Consider the following 26,620-nt stretch of genomic DNA (forward strand, 5'->3'; position numbering starts at 1 on the left):
TGACCTTACGCAAGTCAGTTCGTGGTTGTAGCCTATATTGATTGCTTCCTGCGTGTTAGTAGAGCTCTCTCTGGATGAAGAGTCTTGCTCTCCATTTTGTCTTACTGGGAGCAGCACTTCGGAGGAAGTAAGTAATTTGTCCTAGGTCCCGGGAGTAAGTGCAGAAGCAGGATTTCCCTAGAGGCTTTATTATGACATTTCCTTGTCATTTCATTGGTAGGATGCAAGAAGGAACTTGACATTTGAAAAGCAAGTACTTATTAAATTATTAATTTTAAAATTACTATTATTATATTCTTTGAGTCGCCCCAAGTTTTTGCACGGAGAAATCATTTGGACAAATCCTTTAGATTAAAAAAAAAAAAAAAAAATCCCTTAGCGCTGAACCTCGTGCTGTGCCAACCTCCAGTTGAAGCCAGAGTCTCCGCGGCAGCGGGGCGGGGCCAAGACAGAAGGGCCGGGCCACAGGGGCGGGACCAGGACAGAAAACTGAGATTGAGGGCGGGACCTGGGGGAAAGAGGCGGGGCGAAACACGGCAGCGCATGCTCGGTGAGGGCTGCCATCCTCTGCCGCCGCCGCCACCGCCCACTCGGAGCTAGAGGGGCTAGAGAGCGAGCTGCAGGCAGCAACTTAGCGGAGACCAGCCCGGCTGGGCGAGCGTACGGCCATGGCCCCGTGGCTGCAGCTCTGCTCCTTCTTCTTCACTGTCAACGCCTGCCTCAACGGCTCGCAGCTGGCAGTGGCCGCGGGCGGCTCGGGCCGCGCGAGAGGCGCGGACACCTGTGGCTGGAGGGTAAGGCGAAGGCTTCTCCGGGTTCCAGGCTACCTGGGGGCGCGCCGCGCGCACAGGTGCTCGCACGCTGGCGAGCGGGGGCCGACCGATCGCTGGACGCCCGATCTGCGAGCAACGGGGTCCGCGGCTCCTCTAGCCCATCCTGTGTCTGGATCACCGGGCGCGCGTCTGCAGGTCCGGGCCCGGATGAAAGGGGCCGCCGACCCCTGGCTTTGTGTTGTTAATGAGGCGCGGCCGCTGGCTGGGGTCCCACTCCTGAAGGCGGGTGGCTGGGCGGAGAGGCGGGGGCCGTGCGCCCCACCCTTTGTTCCCGGCCCTCTGCCCGGGGGCTGCGCGTCCCGGATTGGGATCTTCCGGGCTGTCTGCAGGACGAGTGCACTTCGGAACCCGTGTGGGGTTCGTGCCCTGGACCTCCAGCCCACAGCTCTGCAAGGGCTCAGGGCAGCCAGGAAAGGGGACCTGGGGTGCTAGGGAAGGATGCACCCCTTTTCTCACAGTCGCTTTGTTTCTTTTAGGCAGCGCCGTCACCCAACTTCTACCCAATCGCCGATTCATAACTTTTTTGAGAAACGCTGCCATTTCAGCCTTTCGTCTGGCTAGTGGTCCCCCACCCCATCCCATACTCCGGGGTCCCAGCTTGAGTTGAGGATGCTTTTGTGGCCAAAGGGCAGCGAAAGTTCGTCTGCTCTGCCAGGTGTCCCAGACCCGAGACCATGGTGGCTCCCAGACTTTTCTCTGGGAACTTGGAAGCCTTCTTCCCACAGCTGAGTGTTCTTTTGATGCAGTCTAGATACTGCGGTCCCCTGGCCTGGGGACTTTGAACCTCCCACAGAGACGAGGGCCACTCACACCTTCAATCCTATTGTGAGAACACGGGCTTTGTGCTCAGACAGCCGGGAGCTTGTTTCCTCGCCTAGAAAGAAGGAAAGGGGATCGTGGGGGGGGGGGGTTGGCATGTTGTTACTGATTTCCCCAGGGCACAGGGATACATGGGATACTTCGGGGCTGTTTGCTTAGACCAATGTTGACTTATATTTTCCCATGGAAAAGACTGTACAGCCTCAGTACAGACAAGGCTCAGGACGTGACCCCTCTTAGGAACACTTGCTTCACTTTTAGAGGGGAGTCACAGTTCAGAAAAACAGGTACGAGCCAGGCACTGTGATTCTTCTACGATTCATGAACGCTGTTATATCTCTTCCCGTTTAAGTAAAGCCTCGCCATTTCTTCCTGTGTTCCATTGCAGTCAGACAGACATCACTGTTGGTTTTAATAGATTCCAGATATCTTTACGGTGATCTCCAAGTTGACCTATCGATTTTTTTTTTTAGAAGATTTCAGATCCGGATTGGTTTTGGCTGTTGCTGCCTTCCTGGAGTAGCCTAGAATGCATGCCACTTGTAAAGTTTTAACATTGGGTCTGTAGCGGTCTCTGAAGAAGCGAGAGCGGTTGTTTTGTGTCTGCTAGGAATGTATCCCTGGCATGATGACTCCCCCCCTCCCCCCAATGTGGCCCATCAGGGTCACTAACATTCGGTCCTCTTGGGAGTGATCTCAACAACTCCTGCCCTGTGCCTTCCTACAGTCCTTTCCTTGGGTCATCATCCCCTTCCTGGGTGAGCCTGGGAGATTCTGGGCCTTCTCCCGGATTCCAGGCGCTTTCCCACGGCTCAGCTCCTTCCGTAATTGCCTGCTTGGTACCTGTGAGAGTAGGTCCAGCTTACCCACCTCCGTTCACAGCCATCTTTTCTGTCCCTTCCTCCGTCTGTCCCTGTTCCCCAGCTTCTGAGTCCTTTCACACGGCCAGGGCGTGCATTACGTTCTCTTCTGCTTGGGAGTCTCTGCTTGGCTTTACAGTCAGCTCATGGGATGCCTCTTCCGGGAAGCCCTCCCAGAATGCCACGCCCCGTGCTTTATATTCAGGCCCAGGCTCCTTACTCTGGTGTTTGCCAGTTCTGTGTGTTTTGTTTCCTTGGTGGCCACAAAGCCTGGAGGCCAATAGATCTTGGTTGGGGACAAGTAGACTCTGCGATCTTTCTGCAAAACCCTCTATTAATTGATTTGAGGCATGAAGAGAGCAGAGCCTAGTGCTGTAATGCCAGCTACTCAGGTGGCTGAGGCAGCAGGAGCAACAGTTTTGGGCCTGCCTAGACTAAAGAATGAGTGTCAGGGCTAGCCTGGGCAACTTAACTTAGAGAGACTGTCTTAAAAGAACATAAAATGAGTGTTGGGGTGATATAGCTCAGCGGTAGAACATGTGTGTGTTGTGTCTGAGCTCTGGGCTCAGTCTCAAGGGTGGACAGCAGCACTGGGAGCTCTCAGCACTGGGTTTCTGAGTTCTGTGCCTTATCTGCAGTAGGCTTTAGCACAGGCTGTAGCCCCTGAGAGCAGTGCTCCTGGCTACAGCCACCTTTAAATCTTGGGACAATACCATCTTCGTGCTTTTTATCTTCTAGTGTCTTAGCTCCAGCATGGCTTCTTGCAGGAAGCCCTCCAAGTCCCCACCTCAATAATTAAGATGTCCCCCAGAGGTTGCTTTGTCTTGGGGTTCTAGTAGGTACCAGTGTTTGGAATCTTGGATATTTGAGTCATAATCTGCCTCTCTAATCAGGTCTGGTACTCAGCCTGTGGATGTTGGGTTTGTATAAATATATAAAAATAAGGGCCAAAGGCTGAGGCAGGAGGATAGCTATGAGTTTAAAAAAGAAAAGAAAATGAAAGAAAAGGAAAAAGGAAAGAAAGGAAGCAAGCAAAGAAAAATCGGGGAGGGAGCATTAGAATTGTAGCCCAGGGCTGGAGAGATGGCTCAGCGGTTAAGAGCACCCGACTGCTCTTCCAGAGGTCATGAGTTCAATTCCAAGCAACCACATGGTGGCTCACAACCATCTGTAAAGAGATCCGATGCCCTCTTCTGGTGTATCTGAAGACAGCTATAGTGTACTTATATATAATAAATAAAATAAATCTTTAAAAAAAAAAAAAAAAAAAGAATATGCCCATCAGTAGGGTCCTTCAGGGTCTGAGTTTCCACTGTAGAAGGTAAGAAGGGTAAGGAATAAAGGAGGGTGTGCCAGTGGAATGCTGGAGAGCCAAAATGAAGGCAGTCAGAGGTAATAGGTGGGACATTCTGCCGGAGTTCAAAGGCCAACTAGAGGATATTTGTCCCAGGACATCCAGGTCTGTAAACGAGCCAGCCTGGTTTTGAGGGTAAGTTTATGCAAATGACCAGAAGTGGGTATCCTAGGAACTGAGTTTCTCTTAGAACCTTGAACCTCGGTGCCCAAAGGAGGGGCTGTGGCCAGAATGCTGGAGAAAAAATGAATCAAAGTCTTTAATGACATGGGACATTTGAATGATAAACCCAGGCCACTGGAGGACTGATTTTCCCAGGAGAGCTGCTCGCAGGGCTGTGAGCCGGCCTGGTTTAAGTGGTCAGGTTTCACAAACTCCTTTTTTTTCAAAGTGGGGTTTTATGTCATTGATTTACCATCTCGGACACAGGTGTGTTTTAGAAATGAGCTGTCAGGTGACCATTCAACTACTTTGAAGGGAAAAAATGTCTCAAAAGTCTTGGCAGTCAGGTGAAGTTGATCCTTTGAATGATAAATTACTGGTATTTCAAAGGCATAGCAATTTATAAAGCTTCAGAGGGCTAGCCATGTTGACTTTTACTGAGGTGCTCAATTCTTTCTTCTTGTTTCCTCGATTGTTGTTGTAAAATTTTTTTAAAAAAAAAAAGTATGTGTGTTTTTGTCATTGATTTACTGGATTAGACTGTAGGTGTGCAAGATATCTACTGCTGAATTCCAGGGGATGTCAGGTCTGACCGCTCTGCTCCATTGCCTGTCACACTGCCAAAGGCCTCTCTCTGAGCCTGGCAGCAATCTCTCTACCTATCTAGTTCCCAATGCCAGAAACACACATCCCAACTCCCGTGGCGGCCCCACACTCCATTACACTTAAATCTACACATGAAAGAACACACAACACAATAACCTTAGGCCTAATTGGTAAGATATAATTGCCCACTTAAACATACAAAGCCCAGTACTATCCATTCCTTAAGAACATTAATAACAACCTGTAAATACACAGAGCGGAATCTCCCCCTCCCCCCCCAAGCTGGGGATCGAACCCAGGGCCTTGCGCTTCCTAGGCAAGCGCTCTACCACTGAGCTAAATCCCCAACCCCCACAGAGCGGAATCTTAATGTCACCTGCCATGGCTTCTTGCCCTCTCTCTCCTCTCTCTCCTCCTTTCCGTTCCAGTCTCCTCCTCCTCCTTCAAACTTCTCTCCTACCCATCCTTCCGTCTCCTCCAATGACAGGCCTTCTTCAGTCCTGTACCTGCCCCTCACCAGTACTTTACAAATTCAAGAAAAAAGAAGGTTCTGGTGAAGTCACCTGAGACCTGAGTACCAGACTAGGCAGCTGTCCTTGGGGCAGTGGAATTAGCATCAAAATACAGATAACTCCAGTGCAAACCTCAACACCAGATCTTGTATCCATTGGATCCTCTCTCTAGCCCCAACTCTTACTTTTTGATGGCAAGTTTGTTCTATCTGATGGATGACTTTGTGTGTGCCTTACTTAATATGTCAGTCCCTTGTGGAGAGGTTCCCGAACTTCCCCCCACTGTCTTGCTAAGAAGGAATTACAAAGCCAGGCATGCCGGTCCTAAACACTTGGGGGGCAGAGCCAGGAGGTTGAGAGTTCAAGGCCAGCTTGGAGGTTATATTGTGAGTTCTGGGCTAACATGAATTATTACATAATGACATCCTATCTTAAAAAGCAAGTAAGCAAGTAAGCAAACAAACAAACCAGGAACCTAAAATTCCATTCTCACGGATTTCTGTTTAGTAGCTTTTTCTGTGAGCTGTTTCTTGTCTCCTACCCTAGATGGGGTCTATTTCTTGGCCTTTTGTGTCTGAACTACCATTTCTAAATGTCTTCCCCCAGGAGTGTCCTCAGCAATTCGGAAACTATGCTGGCATTGTCTTTATGGTGAAGTACGAGTTTCCCATTTAAGGCAAATCCTTCATCTCCAAAGGTAGAAAGGAATAGAGTGGTATTGGGGGGGTGAGGGTTCCAGCTGGTTAAAATTTAGGTCCCTGATAAAAGTCCAATCCAAGAATTCTCCCTGGCTGAGAGCCCGGGCATGTTTATTTGATTCTGAATTGGATGCGTTTTCATTCACTTGCAGCTCATGACTCCTAAACCCCATATCAGGTCTGCTTGTTCTCTGGTGGACCACGTCGTAGATGCTCTGGTGTCCCTTACAGAATTCTTAGTTAAAAATTATTTTTGTTTTGGGTTGGCGTATTTCTCTCAGAGCCATTTTGATGAGACGTGCAGTGCCTTCTGCCAGCCTGTTTGCTAGTTGATTAGGAGCCTGCCTGGCTTTTGTTTCTTCGGATCTTTCCATCCCTCATCCATCCAGCTTTAGCTCCTGAAGTACCTGCACTGTGTTGTTAATGACCAACCCATCGATTCAGCCAGCGAGAAATGCTTGGAACATTGCTTCTTTCCAAAGGTGGTTTCCTAAAGACTATACAGAAACTTCTGGTATCAGCATTGCCTTAGGAATGAAGAAGGTTCAAGGTTAATGGGCCCTGAATGAGGGTGTGGTAGAGCATTGGCACAAGGCCCTAGGGTAAGATGATTCTGGTGCTGTCTGAGTGACCAGACACGTCCCTGTAGTGACACGGTCTCTGAAGTTAGGAGAAGGGAAAATACTTTTGTAAATATTTAAAACTAGTCACATTGGCTTTAGATTACTTGACTGGATTTAGACACGCAGCGACTTTGTCAGAACACTACCAGTAGTGAGGCCGTCTGGAGAGTCTGGGGTTGTGTTTCTGGGGAGCTAGTTAGGCAGGGCATCCTGGCTTTGGTGGGGTCCTCTGGTCTAAGGCTAGAGACAGCGGAGGCCTGGGAGAGAAGAGCACATGACACTTCTACTGGGTTCCTCTCCAAACAGCTGGGCTTGTCTGGAAAACTGTCTGAGGAGGGAGTAGAGCAGGATCCAAATCTGTCTCGGCAGTTCCGACCTGACAGACAGCCTCCCCACAAAGGAAAGAGCAGCTCATGCTCTCTTCTGGCTTTATTTTAAGCTGAGTATTTGTCATGCTTCATTTGGCTTAAAATGTGTTGGGTGTTTTTTTGTTTTGTTTTGTTTTGGGTGTGTGTGTGTGTGGTTTTTTTTTTTTTTTTTTTTTTTTTTTTTTTTTTTTTTTTGCTTTCAAGCCCCATTCCCTCATCTGTCCCTGAACTTTTTACTCACTGTGTCCCAGCTGCCCCCCTTCCCCTTCCCCCATCATTGTTTCTCCTCCCCCTCCCCCAGTGCCCCCATGCCCAGCAGATGTCTGCTGCTGCTGGGGCCACTCTATCAACAATTTTATTGTCCTCTTTCATTCCGACGGCCGGTGATGGATGGCTTTTTAGGCTTTTGGAAGCTGGGGCCCCCACCTGCCATTTGTAAGAGTATGGGTGGGGGCGGGGGGGGTGATGGGAGGTGGAGGGGTAGCTCAGGTACACAGGGCAGCTCACCGGGACTGTATATACTCTGGACAGATTTCTCTCCTGCTTCTCCAGCATCTGCACTTCCCCAGATGTGGAATGTCACGGCTTTCAGCAAGTCTGGGGCTATCTCTGCTTCCAAGGGGGGTGGGGGGGCCAGACTTGCCCAGGCAGTGGGAGGCGTTCACTGTCCTTTAGGGCAGTGTTTACCTTTGGCTGGCAGGAAGCTCTGAATGGTCCTGACACAGGATTAGGTGACTGATGGCCCTCCAGCACATTGTCTCCTCTGGGCCCAGGCCTTTGAAGCTCCTCCTGGTGGGAAGTGAAGAGACTATTTGCTCTGTTAAAATGCCTTGGCATTTCCTCTGTTTAACCACAGGCCACTTCCCCTCTGCTACTCTAAACCCGGCAGGGGCCACCAGCTGATTGAAAAGACACAAGCCCTGGATGGATCCAACTGAAGCTGTCGGCTATGGCTAGGGCAAGTCTAGGAATCTAGGTAGTTCCTTGTCCTTCTCACAATTTAGCCAGTAGACATAATTCATCCTTAAAGTCCTCTTTAAATGAGGGAAACCCAAAATTAGAAATTAAAACTGGAGCGTGTTTTATCTCCGGATGCTTAGTTAACACAGGTCAATCAACAGACCTTTTTTAAAGACTTGATCGTTTGTTTTTTTTAATGATTTATTTATTTTTATTGTATGTGCATCGGTGTTTGGCTACATGTGTGTCTGATCCTCTGGAGTTACAGTTGTGAGCTGCCATGTGGGTGCTGGGGATTTAAACACAGGTCTAGAAGAGCAGCCAATGCTCTTAACCATCGAGCCATCTCCCCAGCCCGCCGCAGATTTTCTTAATTGTGCTTAAGAAGGGCACAGTGCCTAGTCATAGATACCACCACTGTGCTGGTGTACTTGGGTCTTCCGTGTACAGAAATCCACAGGAGAACTTTGCAGTTTGAATGATACCTTGAACATCCCCAGGGAGACACACTCTAGCTCTTCTTCAAGCATTATCTTGAGGAAGGTTTAATTAATAGCACAAGTCAGAAAACTAAAAATGGAACAACTTAAAAATCGTAATCAAGAGCGGGGGTCAAAACTTTGGCTGGATCCTGCTTTTGTGGCAGGGTCTGACAAATAGCTAGTCACTCTGGCAGAGACTACTGTTTAAACATTTATCCCTCCATTGTTCAAAGTATCCACTTAAAAAGAGCTTCCCTTTCCTTTGGTTCCTTGTTTGGAAATGTTGGGGGAAGGTGGATATAGCTAATTAAGGCTACCACATTTAAAAGAGGGGACTTAATAAGTCCCATCTGTCCTTAACAAATCACGGAGCAGCTGACAAAGAGAAGATGGGATGTGAACGCACACAGAACTCTTCTGAAACGGAGGTCGGCCCATACGTTTTCTGACATAGTCGTGTAAATGAGAACTGCCTCAACAGAGCATGTTCACAGAGCATTTCCCTTAGAGTGAGGCCAATGCTAAATGTCGCAGTCAGGCTCGGCTTTACAGGGAGAGTGGTGATTATTGCCTGGAGCTTAATACAGTAGAACTAGGTTGTGCCTTTCACTGTCCTAAATCTGAAGGTCTAAGAGACATCAGCACGAGGCTCTGCGTTACAACTCCCACCCACCCTCAGCTGAAAAGAAATGGCAGAGGGTAGGGTGGTTCAGTGGTAGGGGTTTTGCTCCAGAGCGCATGCATGCACGAGCGCACGCACGCACACACACGCACACACACACACACGCACACACACGCACACACACTTTATATTCTCAAAACCTAAAAAGAGTCTTTCCAAGGGTTCTGTTTTGTCCATTTTGTAGATTTTCTTCTGTGCTCAATAGTAACCCTTTTCAGATCTCTGGCTGTGGATCTAGATTTCTCCTCTGAGCTAGACTGCTTTATTCAGGGGTGGGAGGGTGGAAGGGAAGGGGTGGGTTTCTTTGAGTGAAAAGGTGCATTTTCTTTAGGTGGGCCATATGGTTTAAAATCTTCGCCCCTGGGATTTTATTCCATCCAGGTGATTTACGGTTTCTGCTCCCCCCACCTCATCTTTGCAGTACAATGAAGGCCAAATGTAGGAGCAGCCAGCCTGCATTCCCTGCTGGGCGCCGGCTTTGGCCTCCTTCTGGGATGTACACATTTGCTGTGGGTGGGTGGGGCACTGAGATTCTCCTTGTTAGAATTTATTGTAACTGCTCAGTATCCTGAACTCTAAAAGATGTGTTTGGAGGAGAGAGTCCTCCTCCTCCTCCTCCTCTTCTCCTCCTCCTCCTCCTCCTCCCTCCTCCTCCTCCTCCTCCTCCTCCTCCTCCTCCTCCTCCTCCTCCTCCCCTCCTCCTCCCCCTCCCCCTCCTTCCCCTCTCCCTCCTCTCCTCCCTCCTCCTCCTCCTCTTCCTCCTCCTCTTTCCCCCCCCTGTTCCTCCTTTCTTCCTCCTTTCCTCCTCCTTCCTCTCCTCCTCTTCCTCCTCCTTCTTCCCTCCTCCTCCTCTTTTCCTCCTTTCCTCCTCCTCTTCCTCTTCCTTTGTTTTGTTTTTAAGGTGGAACTTCTCTGCCTAAAAGAGCCTAAAAAAGCCCAAGTGTTAAGTTGTACCGTAATGCCAGAATCTGTCCCTGTAGAGAGGAACATGGCCTCGTGGCTGGGATGGTTTCTAAGCCCGCAGCACAGAGCCTCGCTCTGCACCATGCTGCTGATCTCAGAGAGACAGGTCCAGCCCCTCCGCTCCTCAGGCTGTGGTGACCCCTGCAAGGCAGTTTAATGACAAGAGCGTGGCTGAGGCCCTGCTTGCTTGGCCACCTTGGAAACAACCTCTGGCGTCTTGCTCTGCCTGGTCTCCCCAGCTTTAGAGGAGGCCCCATCTTTCTCCATGCAGCTTCTCTGGATGTGGGTTTTACCTGTGCTCACAAAGCCTGCATTTGATAAAGTCAAACCAACCCTGTCTCCACCCTCCAGATTAGTGAGAGTGCAGCCAGGCCATGCTCACAGCCTAGGCTAGCCTGTAACTCACTAAGTAGCCTAGGATGTCTCAAAGTTCAAGCCTCCAGCTTCCCGAACACCGATATAGTACAGGTGCACACCACCAAGCCAGGACACGAGTAGGGTGCTGTTACAGGAGAGCCACATCTTGCTGTGCTTGATGTTTTCAAGAAAAGTAGTGTGGAAAGAAAAGAAGTTCCTCATTCCCTGCACCAAGGAGAGAAAAATAGAAAACATTACTGCTGATCACCATCTAAGCAGTCTGGGTTTTTTTTTTTTTTTGTATCTTAGTAGTGGCTCTCATTCCTTCTGAAAAACGTTCTTTATAAAAGAGGCACAGACCTCATTTTGTCACGATAGTCCCCCCTCCTGTGAATGTGGCTCATTTTTCTGAGGTCACGTGATGGCCCGCAAACATCAGAGGTGCTCCTTGCCTTTTGGGCCCGGCCGGCCGGGGAGGGATTTGCTGGCCAGCTGTGGTAATGAGTTTTTGTGAGCTTTGATTTTCATGCCTCACTTCCCTGTGGGAGGAACTAGATATTTCTGATTTTACCTCTGCTCATATTCAGATCCAGCCAAGCAATCAGTGACTTCCCGGGCTTTTTTGTGGGAGACTGTGGGAAAAGTCCTGGTTGGCTGGCTATGAATTAATGAAGTCCTTAGAAGGCTTCGCTAAAGATAGCTCCTGTGGTTTGGGAAAAAAAGAAAAAAGAAAAAGAGAGAAAGAAAAAAAAGGCATTGCCTTTTAATTTGAGAAAGAGGTCATGGAGTTTTACCGAAATTAAGTAAGGAAAAAGAACGGAACATCTGGCAGTGCTGGCTAAAGACCGCTTCGTGGCCGTGGGTTCCCAGTGCGCACTGCTCTGTGGGGCTCAATACCCAGACCCCTCCTTGCTGCCCTAGATGCTCAGCTTCTCATTGTTCACCTCTTGGGTTTTGAAGTCATTGAGAGACAGGAATTCCACTCGCCACAGCTTTTCACTTGAGCGCATTTCCTGTCCATCTGTCCCCTGAGCTGTCTTCTTTCTCTTAAGTGCGGTGGTTTTTAAGTGCATAGTTTTTCAAGTTGGCCAGGTCTGGTGTAATCCTTGGCTTTTATCCTACTTAAAAAAGGTTAGGATGGATGACGCCAGAGGGGAGTTTGGGGAGAAGGTGGGGAGGGGGATGTTAAAGAGCTCTAAAACATTTTTAAAATTAGGAATTCTGATAAGGGAGAGATAAATTGCTGGAGAGGTTTTGCAAGTGACCTATGACTTTTAAAAGCAGAAACCTTTAAAAGCTGACAGGTACAGTGCCAGACACTTGCAATCCTAGAAGTAGAGAGCCCTAGGCAGCAGGACAGAAAGTTCAAGGCCAGCCTGAACCACACAGAGAAATCTGGAAAAAAAAAATGCAAAAGACAAAAGCAGAAACACTATCTTAAGTGTGTTATGGATATACCACCCCCAGCTAAGTGAATGATAAAGCAGTTTGTGTTTTTATTTAAAAACATACAAGTATCTGGTGTTTCCACATAAATTTCTTTCTTTCTTTCTTTCTTTCTTTCTTTCTTTCTTTCTTTCTTTCTTTCTTCTGATCCAATTGATAAGATATAATTGCCCACCTAAACCTTTCTTTCTTTTTTATTGCTTGTTCGTTTTTCAAGACAGTTTTTTGTGTAGTCCTGGCTGGCTGTCCTGGAACTCACTGTAGACCAGGCTAGCCTCAAACTTAGAGATCCACCTGCCTCTGCCTTCCGAGCGTTGGGATTAAAGATGTATGCCTCCACCTTTAAATTTTCCTTTTTTCCATTTTAAAGATTTACTTATTATTTGAGTACATTGTCACTGTCTTCAGACACACCAGAAGAGGGCATTGGATCTCATTACAGATGGCTGTGAGCCACCATGTGGTTGCTGGGAACTGAACTCAGGACCTCTGGGAGAGCAGTCAGTGCTCTTAACTGCTGAGACATCTCTCCAGCCCATATTTTTCTTTTCAATGTTAGTATTTTGATGCTAAATCTGTAGGCATCTGTGGCCAGCCGTCTGTATGCAGGGGGGTGGGGGGGTGGGGGCTCTGTTGTGTTCTTTCTCCTCTCTTAAGTATTCTGAAACCAACTCTGGAAAGGTGGGCAGAGTAGGAAAGGGGTGCTCATATAGCTGGGCCTCGGTGGTTCCTTGGCTTAGACTGTTTTTATCGCCTTTAGAGTAAAAGGGTTCCTCCTGTTCTCATGATCAAGTCCCTGAGCTGTCTTTCCAGCCTTTCATTGTAGACATATGGGAGCTTCTCAGGCATAAACCAAAATTTGTTTGTAAGTAAGAATTGTTACAGTTAGAGGTCTTTCCAGCAGGGTTTACATTGTCTGTTTTTAATATGTAATGTTTTCCATTAGGGCTTTTCTCACTTTATTGAAGGTCTAAAGGACGTAGAGGGTGTCCTGGGTTCTCCTGTAACAAACCCTGTCCTGTGTTCTCTGGAAAGTAGCAGCACTAAGTTTCTGCCAGTCACCGGGGCCTGTTGCAGACGGTTGTAGAAGTTGCCTTTGGTGACTGGGAACAACAACTGTTGAATCCCTCTGTTTGGCTCCAGCAAGTTCATGGCTGAGTGCTCCTCCACACCGAAATTCAGCCATTTCTTTGTGCTAAGAAAACACTGAACTCTGTTTCCAGCAAGCCCAGTTCACTCAAAACACATCCTCAGAGTCAGTTTCCAGCCCTTTTGATTGCTGTGATCGCTTCTGCCTGAGTTATCAGAGTCTCCTCCACACGGTTTCTTCGGTGTAACTTGTATTACTGTCTCCTACCTAATTACACGGCTTTTCTTGCTGGTGTTTGTTCCTCACCGACTTAAGGGCCAAGACCCGTAAAGTTAATATTGGTAATTTTTCAAAGTGAGTTAAAACGTCAAAAGGCGACAAGTTGTTATTCTTACAGGGTACCAGGGAAACGACAGACAAAACCCCCATCTTTTATTCATAAGTCCAGGGGGACTGTGAGGGCGCAGGGAGGCCTGTGTGCCTGGCGTTTGTTCAGCGCTCAGGCCTGGGCCTCCTCCCCTGCTGGCCGTGAAATGTCATGCGGAGACGGAATAGTGGGACATTCAGTATCCGGAGAATGGATCTCAGAGGTTCAACTCTGCTTTTCACTTTTCTTTTCTGGCACCAAGTCTGCAGGCTGCTCAGTGGCCTGACAGAGCCCGGTCCTGTGGGCCACCCGGGACCCCTATGCTGGAATGTATACCAACACAAAGGCCTAGTGAGGGGCACTCAGGAGGGGTAGCAGCTTAGCTTGCCTTTGCCGGGCCTAGTTAGTTCTGGTCCCAGGAGAGACTTCCTGTTTCCATGGTTACACCACCTCAGGTTTGGTTTGGTAGGTCCAGAGTGCAGGGTGCTTTTTGATTTCAGAATTAACTGTTTCCGTGTGGAGGGAGGCGTTGAGGTCAGAGAGCTGAGGTCAGAGAGCTGAGACCACGGAACTGCCCAAGGTTCCACCTTTTTCTCTAGATGAAGAAAGGCAACATTTGGCTACAAGACAAGAGTCTGACTCAGATCAGTGCGTTTCCATTGGGAGTGACCGGGAGGGGTTTCTGGAGAGACTTCTTCTGGTTGTGGCAGCCTGGTGGTGGTGACCCTGAGTGGGTGGCGGGCCCTTTATGCAGCCCAGCGTCCCGACAGGAAGGAGAGTTATCTAGCAGGGAGCAGCAGCATGCAAATGTTGGAGCTGTTCGATGCTTTTCATCTCACTTTCAGCTTTGCAGAGCCCGGTGGCTTCATAAACCTGCACTTGGGATGATTCGCCCCCCCCAGACTCTCCCAGACATGGGATTAACCTCTCGGGGTGCTTCTTGAAGATAGACTCTGAACGCAACTACTATTTTACATGCAAAAGACTTTTTCTTTTTCATGCTATAATTTGATCTAAGCACCCTAACCCGCGCCTCTGTTTTTGTTGCTCACGGATGGTCTGTGGATAACATTACATTTTTTTCAGCATGAAACCCAACACTTCAAATCCCTAAAGCAGTCTCAAATTTATGGTTAATAAAAGCATTTATTGTACTGGATGTCATCTGTTATATCACTCTGGGGCTAGAAACTGGCAGGCACTGGACAGGAAATATTTTGATTTCAAATCGCTTCAATCTTATGGTCTAGGGGCAAAAGTGTCTGATTTCAGGAAAGCCACGGTGAATAGCGCGGTAATGAATGCATTTTTAGCTCATTAAGCAGGCATTCTCCCCTTGCAAACAGTCTTCCCTCTTCGGCTTGGTGGGGCTGAATAAACACGGGGGTATTGAATGATAGCATCCCCCCCCCCATCCACCGATGTCTTCACTTTGATCATCTTAAGATTTTAGCGTTTTCCAGGAATCCTGAGTGGAGCAGGAACAAATCCACAGAGGGAAGCTCTGCTGTACTAGGGACTTTGTGCGATTGCTTCTACCTGGCCAGAACCTGCCTTCTTTCTTCCTCCCCTCTTCCCTCTCCTCCCCACCTCCTCCCTCCTTCCGCCTTTTGAGGTAGTCACCCTATGAAGACCTGGCTGACCTAGAAATGTTGATCACAGATGAAGCTGGGTTGGACTTTGTGGCGACCCACTCCTTCAGAGTGCTAGGGTTGTAGGCCATGCCTCACTCTGAGCGGAGGTGCCAGCTCTTCTGTATTCCCCCTTTAAGATGGAAATTGGTACCTTGCCCTTGGGATCCTGAAGTTAGGAGGAAACTATGTTTCCATTCTTGCTGTTTTAAAGGAAGTCTGAAGTTTCATTGTAGTCTGAAGCCTGGTCGTCCACATCTAACAAGTGAACAGCAGGGGTGAGGAGAATTCTCTGCAGATGAAGCCTGTGGGATGTTGTATTTAAGCCGCCTTCCTCAGGCTGTCCTATGCCTTTGAACATGTCACCTTCCGCCATTCTCACTCTCAGCCAGAGGCAGCTAGGTGATTGTTTGTAATAAGCTTCCTTGTTTTCCAGATGAGAATTCCCTTGCAAAAGAGTCAGGAAGGGATTAAGATGGGACCGAAGAGGTGTGACTTGGAGAGGTCTTCCCCCGCCCCCCAGAAACTGGAGCTCCAGACGCTGCCCCCATCCACACCCCCAACCAGTTGCACTTGCCCTGTCCTCCAAGCATCCAAATGAAGTGGGACTTGTGCCACACGCAGCAAAGTACCTGGTGGGGAGAAGGGAGAGACCAGCGGGCACTTTGCAGATCATTAAGTTTAGATGAGGCACTTACCACAGAGGTTCCCAGCCTGGCAGAGTACCAGAATCACCTGAGGAAAATCCTTGGACCCGAGTAGGGTTGATTACCAGCCTTACCACAGATGCCTGCTTAAGTAAGATTTCTCAGGCAAGAAGTCAGGATTTTCTTTAATTATCTCGAGTCTGTCTGCCTGTCTGTCTACCTATCTAATCTATTGATTGATTGATTGATTGATTGGAGGCAGCGTTTTTTTCTTTCTGCGTAATAGCCCTGGAACTCATTTTGTAGACCAAGGCTGGCCTCAAACTCCCAAAGGCCCGCCTGCCTCTGCCTCCCCAGTGGTAAAACTGCCCACCACTACACCTGGCTGGAGGTGGGGTTTTAAAACAAGCGGTCAGATCATTGATTACCAGGGTTTTGGGGGGATAGAGGGAGAGCTTAACCGTAAGGTGCAAGGAATGGTGAAATCTCTTACATGCATTTAGGGTGGAGAAAAGGCCAATCAATGTTTATGTGTATTTTTGACTCAAGAACACTTATTTTTACCGACTACAACATTTTTGGAATATCTTTTTTTTTTTTTGGTTCTTTTTTTTCGGAGCTGGGGACCGAACCCAGGGCCTTGCGCTTCCTAGGCAAGCGCTCTACCACTGAGCTAAATCCCCAACCTCATTTTTGGAATATCTTGATTAAATTTAGGTATCTACCTGATCTGCCAGTTGAGATGGCAGATTGTCACTAGTACCAGCGGTGAGACAATTTTACTGGAACTGCAGAGGCAGGCATGGACAACTGTGGAATTTCGTGCCACAGTAATGTCTAGTAGAACTATGGTACTGAGCACAGTTTTTCTTGTGCTGTCCCATTTTGGGAGCCACAAACTATTCACTTGTAGCCATTGAGCGCCTGAATTGGGAGGCTTTACTTAGATTCAAGGTGGTTCACACCTGTGATGCCAGCAGTTGGTGTGTGTGTGTGTGTGTGTGTGTGGTTTAGGAGGAGCAGGAGGCAATGTCAGTTTGAGTTACATAGTTGGAGTTAGAGCCTATATGGACTATATGAGACAGTTTCTGAAAAATCAGAATCTTATTAAAATAAGAAAACAGTTAACCATTAAATAGGTACACATGGCTAGAAACCACGCAATTACACTGCTTTCTCCTGGCAGTTGTCCGTGTTGATGCTGCCCGACTAGATTGTGGCATTGGGATAGTGTAGATCTTTTTTTTTTTTTTTTTTTCTTTTTCTTTTTTCGAGCTGGGACCAACCCAGGGCCTTGGCGCTTGCTAGGCAAGCGCTCTACCACTGAGCTAAATCCCCAACCCCGATAGTGTAGATCTTTGGCTCGGAGCTGGGTGCACACTGAACCCAGGGGTATTTGATGCTTACGGGGCAACAGTGAGTCATCTCAGGGCAAAACAGGAACCTAGGAGGACTTGCCAGCTGGGGTTGGTAAGGTCTGAGAAGGAGGTGCCTGGGAATTAGGGTGGACTTGGGACCTTCCTAGGCAGGGAAGAGAGCCCTGCCCGCTGAAGAAATATGCCTTTTCTTCCCCCAATGATAGCATCATGTTTGGTCCAGGTCATCCTCCAGTTTTCAACCTTCTTCATCTTAAAAAGTGTAGGGATGAGGGCTGGTGGGATGGCTCAGTGGGTAAAGGCTCTTGACAACAAAGTTCAATGGCTTGAGTTTGGTCCCTGGGATTTATATGGCGGAAGGACAGACCCCACTTCCATAAATAGAGAAATGTGCCCAATAATCCCAGACATTTAAGCTTTTGGTCTACAGTTTGTGACGTTGTTTGGGGAGGGTTGGACGGTGCAGCCCTGCTGAAGGAGCTGTGCTGCTCGCTTGGGCGCCAGGTTTTGAGATTAAAAGCCTCATTCTGTGTCGTTCCATATCATATATCATTCCTGTCTCTGCTTCATGCTTGGGTTTGAGGATGTGAGCTCTCTCTTGGCTTCCTGCTCCAACTAGCGTGCATGCCTTTGGCTTGCTACCACGATGGACTGTTGTTACCTTTCTGAACTGTGAGTCAAAATAATAAACTTCCTATAAGTCACTTTGTGTTTGGGCGTTTTCTTACAGCAGCAGAAAAGTGAGTGACACACTCCCGCAGGTATATGCTCCCCTCTGTCAAGATGAATAATTGTGCTATGGAACCATGTAAGGGCGCAGAGGATGGGCTACTGATTAATTGTTGTCCGTTCCTTTGCAGCGATAGGAAACAGTACAGGGTTCATGGGTCCCTCTGTAGCGAGCTTAGCAGTGCGTGGCGTGAGTGGCCTGCCCTGGGCTTACCTCAGAGGGACACTGAAGAACATCCACTGTTACATACTTGCCCTTTTTGGGGGAACGAGGTCAGCATTGAGCACAGAGCCTCCCATCGGCATTACAATTCTGTTTCTCTATTGGTACCTTATTTGATGTTGGAGAAGATCTTTACCTCCTTTTCAATGCCTGGGGATTTTTTTTTTAAGGCTTCCATTTTTCTATAATTTTTGAACTTAACTCATCGTTACTGTGTATGTGTAGGGTGTACGTGCCTGAGAATGAGTACAGTCATGAGACACAAAGTGGAAGCCAAAGAGCAGATTACAGGAACCAGTTCCCTTCTATATCCACTATGGGTCCCAGGATCAAGCTTAGGGCCTCAGGCATGACAAGTGCCTTAACTTGCTGAGCCGTCTTGCCTGCCCAAGAGGACTGGCGGTTGATTACCTTCTGAGTGTGTTTTGGTGATCTTGTGACTGGTACGTTTAAAGTTAAATATGGATGAGATGTTGATAGGTTGAATTTTCAGGAAGATGCTTAAGTGAACAGATAAGAGCTCTTTTCTTCTTCTCCTCCTCCTCTCCCTCCTCCTCCTCTTCCTCCCTCCTTCCTTCTCTTCTTACCTCCTCTTCCTCTTCCTCCTCTCCCTCTTCCTCCTCCTCCTCTTCCTTCTCCTCCTCCTCCTCTTCCTCTTCCTCCTCTTCGCTCTCCTTCTTCTTCTCCTCTTCCTCCTTCATAAGGCAGGGTTTCTCTGTGCATTGTGACTGTCACAGAACTCCCTCTGCAGACCAGGCTGGCCTTGAACTCATTCACCTGCCTCTGCCTCCTGAGTGCTGGGATTGAAGACTGTACCACCAGAGGGGCAATAAGAGCTTTAAAATAACACTACTAGCTAGGCGAGGTGGCCTGTCGCTGTATCTCAGTCCTCAGAAGGCAGACTGGAGGATTACAAATTCTGGGCCAGGTAGAGACCTTGTTTGAAAAGACAGAAGGAAGGAAGGACAGACAGACCCTAACCAGTCAAACAAACAAAACCCCCAAATAAAAATAACCAAAAAAAAAAAAAAAATTGAGTCTTCCTGACTTAATAGCAAATTACAAATTTTTTTTATTCTAAAGCATTATGGTGGGGGTGGGAGGGATTCTGCTTGGGCCACTGATTTGTTCCATCTTGCCTGGATTTTTAATGTTGACACTGTTAATGATGGATAAAACAGTTGAGTTTTCTGGGCCATGAGCTTTTAGGACCAGTCAGTCATGGACACTGCCCCTCTGCCTTCCCGACCCCTTAAACTCTGAATCCCACCCAGTACTGACAGCTCTTTCATCAGCAGCATTTGGCTTTGGAGAGATTTGGGGTATTGTGGGAGGTGACAGAGGGGCAGCAGAAAGGCCGCTGTAGATAAAAACTGATTAGCTGACCCACAATGGTGATTGCAGAACTGAGTAATGGTTTTGTTTGTTTTCCCCCTCCAAGCTGTCTTATTGGAAAAGCAAAAATTTCAGAATAGTACACACATAAACACACACACACACACACACACACACACACTGTGCTTCCTTACCTGCTATAAACAATGAGTCTTTGCTCAGAACCCCAGTGTGACCTGGGCAGAGCATAGCAGTTTGGGTGAAGGGAGAGAGAGGAATTCTCTGCTGAGCTCCTGCTCAATCACTCACGGTTCCTTGCTCTCTTCTCCTATGTAGATATGTCCTGTTTTCTTTCCCGTTATGTCCTTATGTAAGTACAGACGCACATATCTATTTCAGAAGTGCAGGAGCCCACTGTATTGCTTTCATGGGCCCTTGGGAGTGTCCCTGCATAGGATAAGAGTATTTCTGGAAGAACCTTGCAGCCATAACTCCTCTCCTCCACAAAACATCCCAGGCTAAAGTCCCCAGTGAGCAGGTCTAGACTCTGACACACCAAAGGGTGACACTGAGGGGACCAGGCACAGAGAGAAGAGAAAAGTGGAAGTATTTTTGAATAAGACGAAGTGAAGGCTCACACTGATAAATAGACTGTCAGACGGACACATTCAAGAGGGCTCTGTGACCCAGGCCATAGGAGGAAGGCGTGCTATTAGTAGAGCTCACCCATTTAAACGTGTCCAGAAGGCCAGCCTCATCTGATAACAGCCTGGAGCTCGAAGGCACCAACAGAGCTGGTTTGATGAAGAGCCTTGTCTCCAGGGGTCATGCCCTCTGGAAGCTCTGAGCTTAGGCAGGAGTGATGACAGGCTGTCCTGGAGAGGAACTAAAGGATTTTGAGCAGTATTTTCACCTGCACCCATTGCATAGGCAAGCAGTTTCTTAGTTCTCTGGGGGAAAAAAAAGGTGCAAGATAACAAGAGCATGCGACTTGTACCTCAGAATACTTTGGTGTCAAAGGCTGACCCTGAACCCTTACCAAGCACCCTGTGATTTGGAAGCCCCTTTTCGTGACTTACGGTTTGTGGCCCCAGCCCCTCAAGTCCTCCAGCAGAGAGCATTCATGTGTTTCTCCTGCCAGGAGGCTAAGAGGAAGGAAAAGTTGTAGTCATTGTGGGGAGCTCTGAGGATGGTTGTCACCCAGGCCACTTTTGCGGAGAGCTTTGGCTCTGGGCGAGAACATCTTCCTATCTGTGAGGGCTGAAAAAGGCAGAGGCAGGGGCCGCTTTCCAGCTTCTGTATCTCCCACTCGGGGAGGTACTTTGGGAATGTGAAGCTGTCCCACCCCTCCACCACACGCCCAGTTTTCTTTCAGGTAAAAGCAAGCTATTTCTTTCATTTGAATACCATAGCCATGGGTCTGTGGCCATCCTTAGACATTGTCCCAGGTTAGAGCCTGTAAATACATCTTGGGTGCTCTGTGGACCAGGGCCGGATACCTTTAGGTGTTTAGTTTAAGGGGACTGTGGGATCTGGATGCTGTATAGATCTGTAAGGGAACTGTGGGATCTGGATGCTGTATAGATCTGTAAGGGGAGAGGACTGTGGGATCTGGATACTTTATAGATCTGTAAGGGGACTATGGGATCTGGATGCTGTATAGATCTGTAAGAAGAGAGGACTATGGGATCTGGATGCTGTATAGATCTGTAAGAGGAGAGGACTATGGGATCTGGATGCTGTATAGATCTGTAAGAGGAGAGGACTGTGGGATCTGGATGCTGTATAGATCAGTGTAATGCTGTCTTCCTGCTCCTGCTTTGGGAAAGGACTTGAAATGGTCCACCCTGGAGATGATGTCCATCTCCCCTTGGGAAGGAGAAGGACCGTACCTCTGGCACTGCCCCCTGATCCACGCCAACCTTTTTGCCCCAGGTCCTGATGAGGATGACTTACACAGAGTGTAGATAACTGGTAAGTACAGCAGTTCTGAGCCTTGGCTAATAAAACACTCCAGAAAGGATTCCTCCCCTGTGCCTTCCTAAGGTGGCGGAAGGAAGCGGTGGCTGACAGGGAGTTAAACAAACTTGAAGGTAGGTCACATTTTTGACATACCAATTCCCTCCACTGACCTAGCAGCTGCACTGTACTTTGAGAGGGGCTTAGCTGTTGCTATAAACTTGGGTTTGTGATAATGTAAACTATTATTAAGATTATCTTTTTATTCATAATTTATGTTGGACGCTCTGTCTGCCTTATTTATGTTCTGTTTAAAACACTCACTCACCTTCGGAACCCAAAGCCAGCATCATCACCCCCTTCACATGAAGGAAGGCTTTAGAATAGACTATTTATACCTCTCTGGTTAAAAAGGGCTCTGGGAAGGAAAGCACTAAGTAGAGGAAGCGTCAACTCCTAGTGACGTCCCCACATCAAAGCTGGGATGCACTCTTTTGACAGAGCATTTCGGTGTATTCCACAGGCAGTGGCTCTGTTGTTGGAATTTTTGACTTCCTGAGTTTGCCTGAGCGTTCTCCCCCAACCCCCGTCACTATCATCTGGTAGAAACATTTACCACTAAGGACGTTATGGAAGGAAGCGAGACAGCACTCACTCTGGCTGGTGACCCTGTGTTGGCCAGGCCTGGCTTCCCTGCGCCCAGACAGGAGGAATGCCTGGTGAGTTCTGCCTCAGGTGCTCCTGCCTCATTTGTCAGCCCAGAGCTGGTTAATGTTCCAGCCAAGAAAATCTAATAACTATTTCAGTTTTTAATAAAACGTTTCTCCCACCCTTTGTTTCTCCCTCTACTCCACCAAAAGAGGAGAACAGACTGAAATTTTAAGCACATCTGGACGCTGTTTTTGTAAAACTCACCCTGAATTCCCAGAAGGAATGTATCGGTTCCCAGTTTTTGAAGCAAAAAAAATCAAAACATTGCCTTTGTAAGTCCTGTACTTGCGTGTTCTGATGAGGCGGCAGGGAAGAAGCTGTCATGGTTTGAGAACCCTCTGTCAGGCCCAAGCACTGCCCACATGACGCCTTGGAGGGGTGCAGAAAGTCCGAGTGGCCTTTGGTTTGTTGTCCTGACATGGTGGGAAGCAAGAGCCCCATGTGCCCTTTTGGGGGATGACTTTTTCTAATTTCTATGGCTATTGGAGTTAAGGCTGTGGGGCAGGGCACTTCCAGACTTGGAGCCCTCTCCCATGAAGCCTTCTCTATGAACACTGTAGAAGTCCATGTGAGCCTGTTCCAGCTCTGAGGGCCAGAGGCTTGCAGTGGGCGTGGAGTCCAGTTTCCCTTTCCAAAGGCATGTTTGCGCTCTTAGCTGAATCTTCTAGAAGCTTGCCATTGTTAAGAAAGAGCTAAGAAAGAAGGGTTGATTAGCATGCATGTTGGGAGAATTACAAAACTGATAAGTAGCTCTTAACGGTGAACCATAACTCTGCTGTTTTGGGGAAACATAACTGGTCAAACTGGCCACTGCAGACTTCTTAAAATGCCCTCAGAAGTTAACGTTTTAGAAATTGTACCTACCAGCATTCTCGCAGTAATGTGGTTACTAGGGTCATAGCGTTACTGTAATAAATCATAAAGAAATTTACTTTAAAGCAATTCTTTGGTATACATATTTATTAAACATTATTACCATTTATTACAGATGAAAGCAATCTGCATGCTAATGAGATTGGTGTACTTTTAAAGTTATACATAAATAATGAAATCTCAGACTCATTAGGTAGAGTACTTGGATAGTATACCCAGAGTCCCAGGTTATCCCAGTAGGAAAACATTGCAGGTCTTCGTTTTCAATAATTAAGCTTAAAAAAAAAAAAAAAACTAACAAGAAATCAAGAGTAGTGAAAACATTGCTGCTGAGATATACAGTAAGTAGTCTGCAGTCTGAGCCTCGTGGTCCCGGGTGGGCGTTCACTCATTTGGCCGATTGTGTGGGAGAGCTTGTGTTGAATGTTACAGCCAAGGCTGCACTGAGGTCTCTGCAGTAGCACTGGGTGCTGGAAACACCAGAGACTCCAATACACAGTTGAGCCTGAGTTACTCTGTGGCTATCCCGTGCTCAGGTCGGGTAATCAGGAAGCAGATCATGCTTTCCTGATGCCATAGTTTTCTCAGCTCTCAGAGGTTAAGAAGTTTAAGGAGCTGGGTATCACCGTACATGCCTTTAAATTCATTAATTCCAGTGTTCGAGAGGCAGAGACAGGCAGGTCTCTCAGTTCCAGGCTAGCCCAGGACTACATTGTGAAACCGCGTATCAAAACAAGAAACAAAACAACAAAGGTTTAGGAAGGTGGGAGATTAAAAACCTTTTAAATGGTTTATCAATATAATTATGTGATCAGCTTTTATATAATCACGAAGGTCATTAAAACATCCATCTTGACATTATTTTACCTACAGCCCATTTAGTATTCTTCGTTTTAGTTCTGTCTTCTTTTTATGCTCCACAGGCAGCCTAGCAACCTCAGCTTCTGTGTTAGGTCTCCTATCTATACCTCTCACGCACTGGCTCATCTGGCCTTCTAATACTACACTTAAAATATGTTTAATATATTATTTTAATAATAATAATAATAATAATATTACTACATAGTTTTCATTCTTATAGTTGCTTTGCTTTTATGAAAGATTTCCAGTAACCTTCTTTTATTAAGAAGACCCATGGAGATGACTCAGTCAGTCTAAGGGAGAGCACCTGCCGTGCAGATGTGAAGAGATGTATTCACAGCACCCATATAGAAAAGCTACCAGGGTCCCAAGTGTCTTGTTAGTGTGGGACATGGGTCCCCAGAGCTCACAGGCCAGAGAGATGGCTCAGTGGTTAGAGCACTGACTGCCCTTCTAGAGGTCCTGAGTTCAAATCCCAGCAACCACATGGTGGCTCACAACCATTTGTAATGAGATCTGATGCCCTCTTCTGGTGTGTCTGAAGACAGCTATAGTGTACTTCTATAGAATAAATAAACCTTACACAGTGTGCACCTCTCCCCTACACACACACACACACACACACACACACACACACACACACACTGCACAAGCATGCTTGTGACACCTGGCTGATGGATGCTGGCAGCTTCGCTGAGGTCCTTTGTAAGGTTGAGCTGACTTTACTGACTACGCTGGATAAATGTTAAAAGTGCAGGGCATTCTTTCCTTCTGTGCCGAGGCCATGCCTTGACTCCAGTCACAAAATGGACTAATTGTTTTCTGTCCCCAGCTTGCTCTGTAGAATTAACCCGCCGTGCTGGTTTTCTCTTGCCTCCCCTGACCCTCTGGGAAGAGTTTAAGTTTCCAGAAGCCATAATGTGATTACTCTGAAGGAAGGGGAAAGTTGTCAGCCTGCTTCCTGGATTTGACAGTTTCCCTTTGAATTTTACACAGTTCTGTTACTCACATGAGACCAGTCACCTAATCATAAAATCCCTTAAATTTATGTAATTTTAAAGAAACATATAGGATAAATTATAGTAATTTGGTTACCCTTCAGAGCGGCACTCAGGACACCAAGCCAGAACACTTGCCTGGTATCAACTGTTCTTGCGCAATACAGCAGTGGTAATTTGTTTGTCTGTGCTTCCCATGGATACAGTGTTTCTTTAGAATGGGAAAGGGGTTGTCTTTGCCACTTAGTATCGGTGAATGGTTAGAGCAGACTGGGACTTAAAAAGAAGAATTTGGTCCAGTACTGCTAACAGCTCTCACCTTTTTAGGTTCTTTTTGATATTTCTCTATTTGAAGTCTGGATGAAGGGGTGGAGGAGGGGGAGGGAGAGGGAGAGGAGGGGAGGGGGGGAAAGAGGAGGAGGGAGAGGAGGGAGGAGGGGAAGAGGGGAGAGAGAGGAGGGGAGGAGGGGGAGGAAGAGGAGGAGGAGGCATAGTAGACAAGAGGCTGCCCATCCCCACCTCCTGCTCCAAAAGCCTTGGCTCTGCTATGCATCTGGGGATTTTCCCTTCAGCATCAGTTGGGAGGCACTGGGCTTTGTGTTCTGAAAGCAGGGCTGCTCATCTTAACAGAATGGCCTCACCTTGACCCAGCTCCCATTCTTACCTTTGAAATGACTGTAGCTGGAAACTGAGACTTAAAAGAAAAAAAAAATTTTTTTTTTCAAAAGAAGTTTTACACTGCTTTTAATCCTTTTTTGGCAAGCCCCTACTTTAGGACAAAAAATGTTACAGGCTTCTGATCTATTTCTGTTGTGTGCTTTGAGTTTTGTAAACGTTTTCAGTGGGAAGTCTTTATTGAAGGAGACTGATGCATGGATAAGGAAAAGAAGGGCTCTCTCTCTCTGTGTCTCTCTCTGTCTCTGTCTCTCTCTGTCTCTCTCTTTTTGGGGGTGTGTGTGTGTGTGTGTGTGTGTGTGTGTGTGTGTGTGTGTGTGTGTGTGTGTGTGTGTGTAAGAATGGATGCTGGGGCCATTCCATCAGGGGAAAATGTACTCCTACCTGCAGTTCCTTCTGCCTTGTCTGCCTGGGAGATTTGCTCTGCAGTTAACCTTTGCTCTCTGTGGTAATCTACGCTGGATGCCTTTGAGAGGACCTGCAGGGAAAGCTTCGTGCCTGGGAGTGGCATTACTTCCTGCACCCCTGAAACATTTATCTAAACTTAAAAGCATCCAGGTGGTCAGTGCTTGATTTTCATACCTTTCTTTCTCTTATTAAAAAACCCTTTTCAGAAGGACTCATTGGTTATTTAGGAAAATCAAATCAAATCTGGTTACTTGGCAAACACAAGTTATTTCCTGGCCTAAGTATCTACAATGATTTAATTGGTGTGTCATTGTGTGTGTGGTTGCATGTGTGTGATTTAATGGAAATTCCATGTGGTATCACTGGGAACTTAAGAAGAAAAATTTCTAGATTTATTGCTTGTAGTTTTAGGGCAGAGTCCTGGCCTCCATCCAAGAGCCTAAGGAGGCTTCAAGTTGGGGGCTCATTAGTGTTTGAATGCATCCTTCCTATTACTTACCGTCTACAAATCAGTTGACAAAAGTAAAAATCAGAACCAGTGATAAACTCATTTATCCCTTGAAATTCTCGGGACTGACAGAAATAAAGCTATGAGGGACTTGGCATCGGGAGGTGGTGGCTTTCTTCACTGTGAACCAGCGTCTGTAGCAGTGTCCTCGTTTTAACGTTGTTTGTATCTCACCACTGCTCTGGCATAAGAGTCAGAGTTTGTATATCATGGAGGTTTGGAGTTTCAGGCTATCCCTCATAGTGACGCTTAGGCAAATATTTAAAACTATATCTTAAACCTTTGCCTAGTTTATATGCCAACCGCAAAAAACCGCTCTGTAAAGGCAGTTTAGCAGGACTGAGGAAATCAGCTGTTTTCGTCATCTCTGGAGACTGCATATTTTCCGCAGTACCTAGGATTGAAGAACTTAAAAAGGAACAGGAATTAGCTACATTGTAGTTTTAAACTCAATTTCACTGAAATTGAGCAGACTTGGCACCTGCAATTGAAAAGCCATAGAGG

At 47.3% G+C, this 26,620-nt stretch overlaps 1 protein-coding gene across 1 annotated transcript in view; it reads left to right on the forward strand.

Annotated features, from left to right (window-relative positions):
• Positions 1-581: 581 nt before the first annotated feature.
• The window catches only part of Il17rd (interleukin 17 receptor D), a 62,785-nt gene continuing 36,746 nt past the window's right edge, over positions 582-26,620 (forward strand). Inside the window, exon 1 of the mRNA XM_032919258.1 lies at positions 582-794. Within this exon, the coding sequence (XP_032775149.1) occupies positions 669-794 (126 nt within the window). The 5' untranslated portion in view covers positions 582-668. The remainder of the gene's footprint in view (positions 795-26,620) is intronic.

This window comes from Rattus rattus, chromosome 13 (genome assembly GCF_011064425.1).
Source record: "Rattus rattus isolate New Zealand chromosome 13, Rrattus_CSIRO_v1, whole genome shotgun sequence".
Taxonomy (NCBI): domain Eukaryota; kingdom Metazoa; phylum Chordata; class Mammalia; order Rodentia; family Muridae; genus Rattus; species Rattus rattus.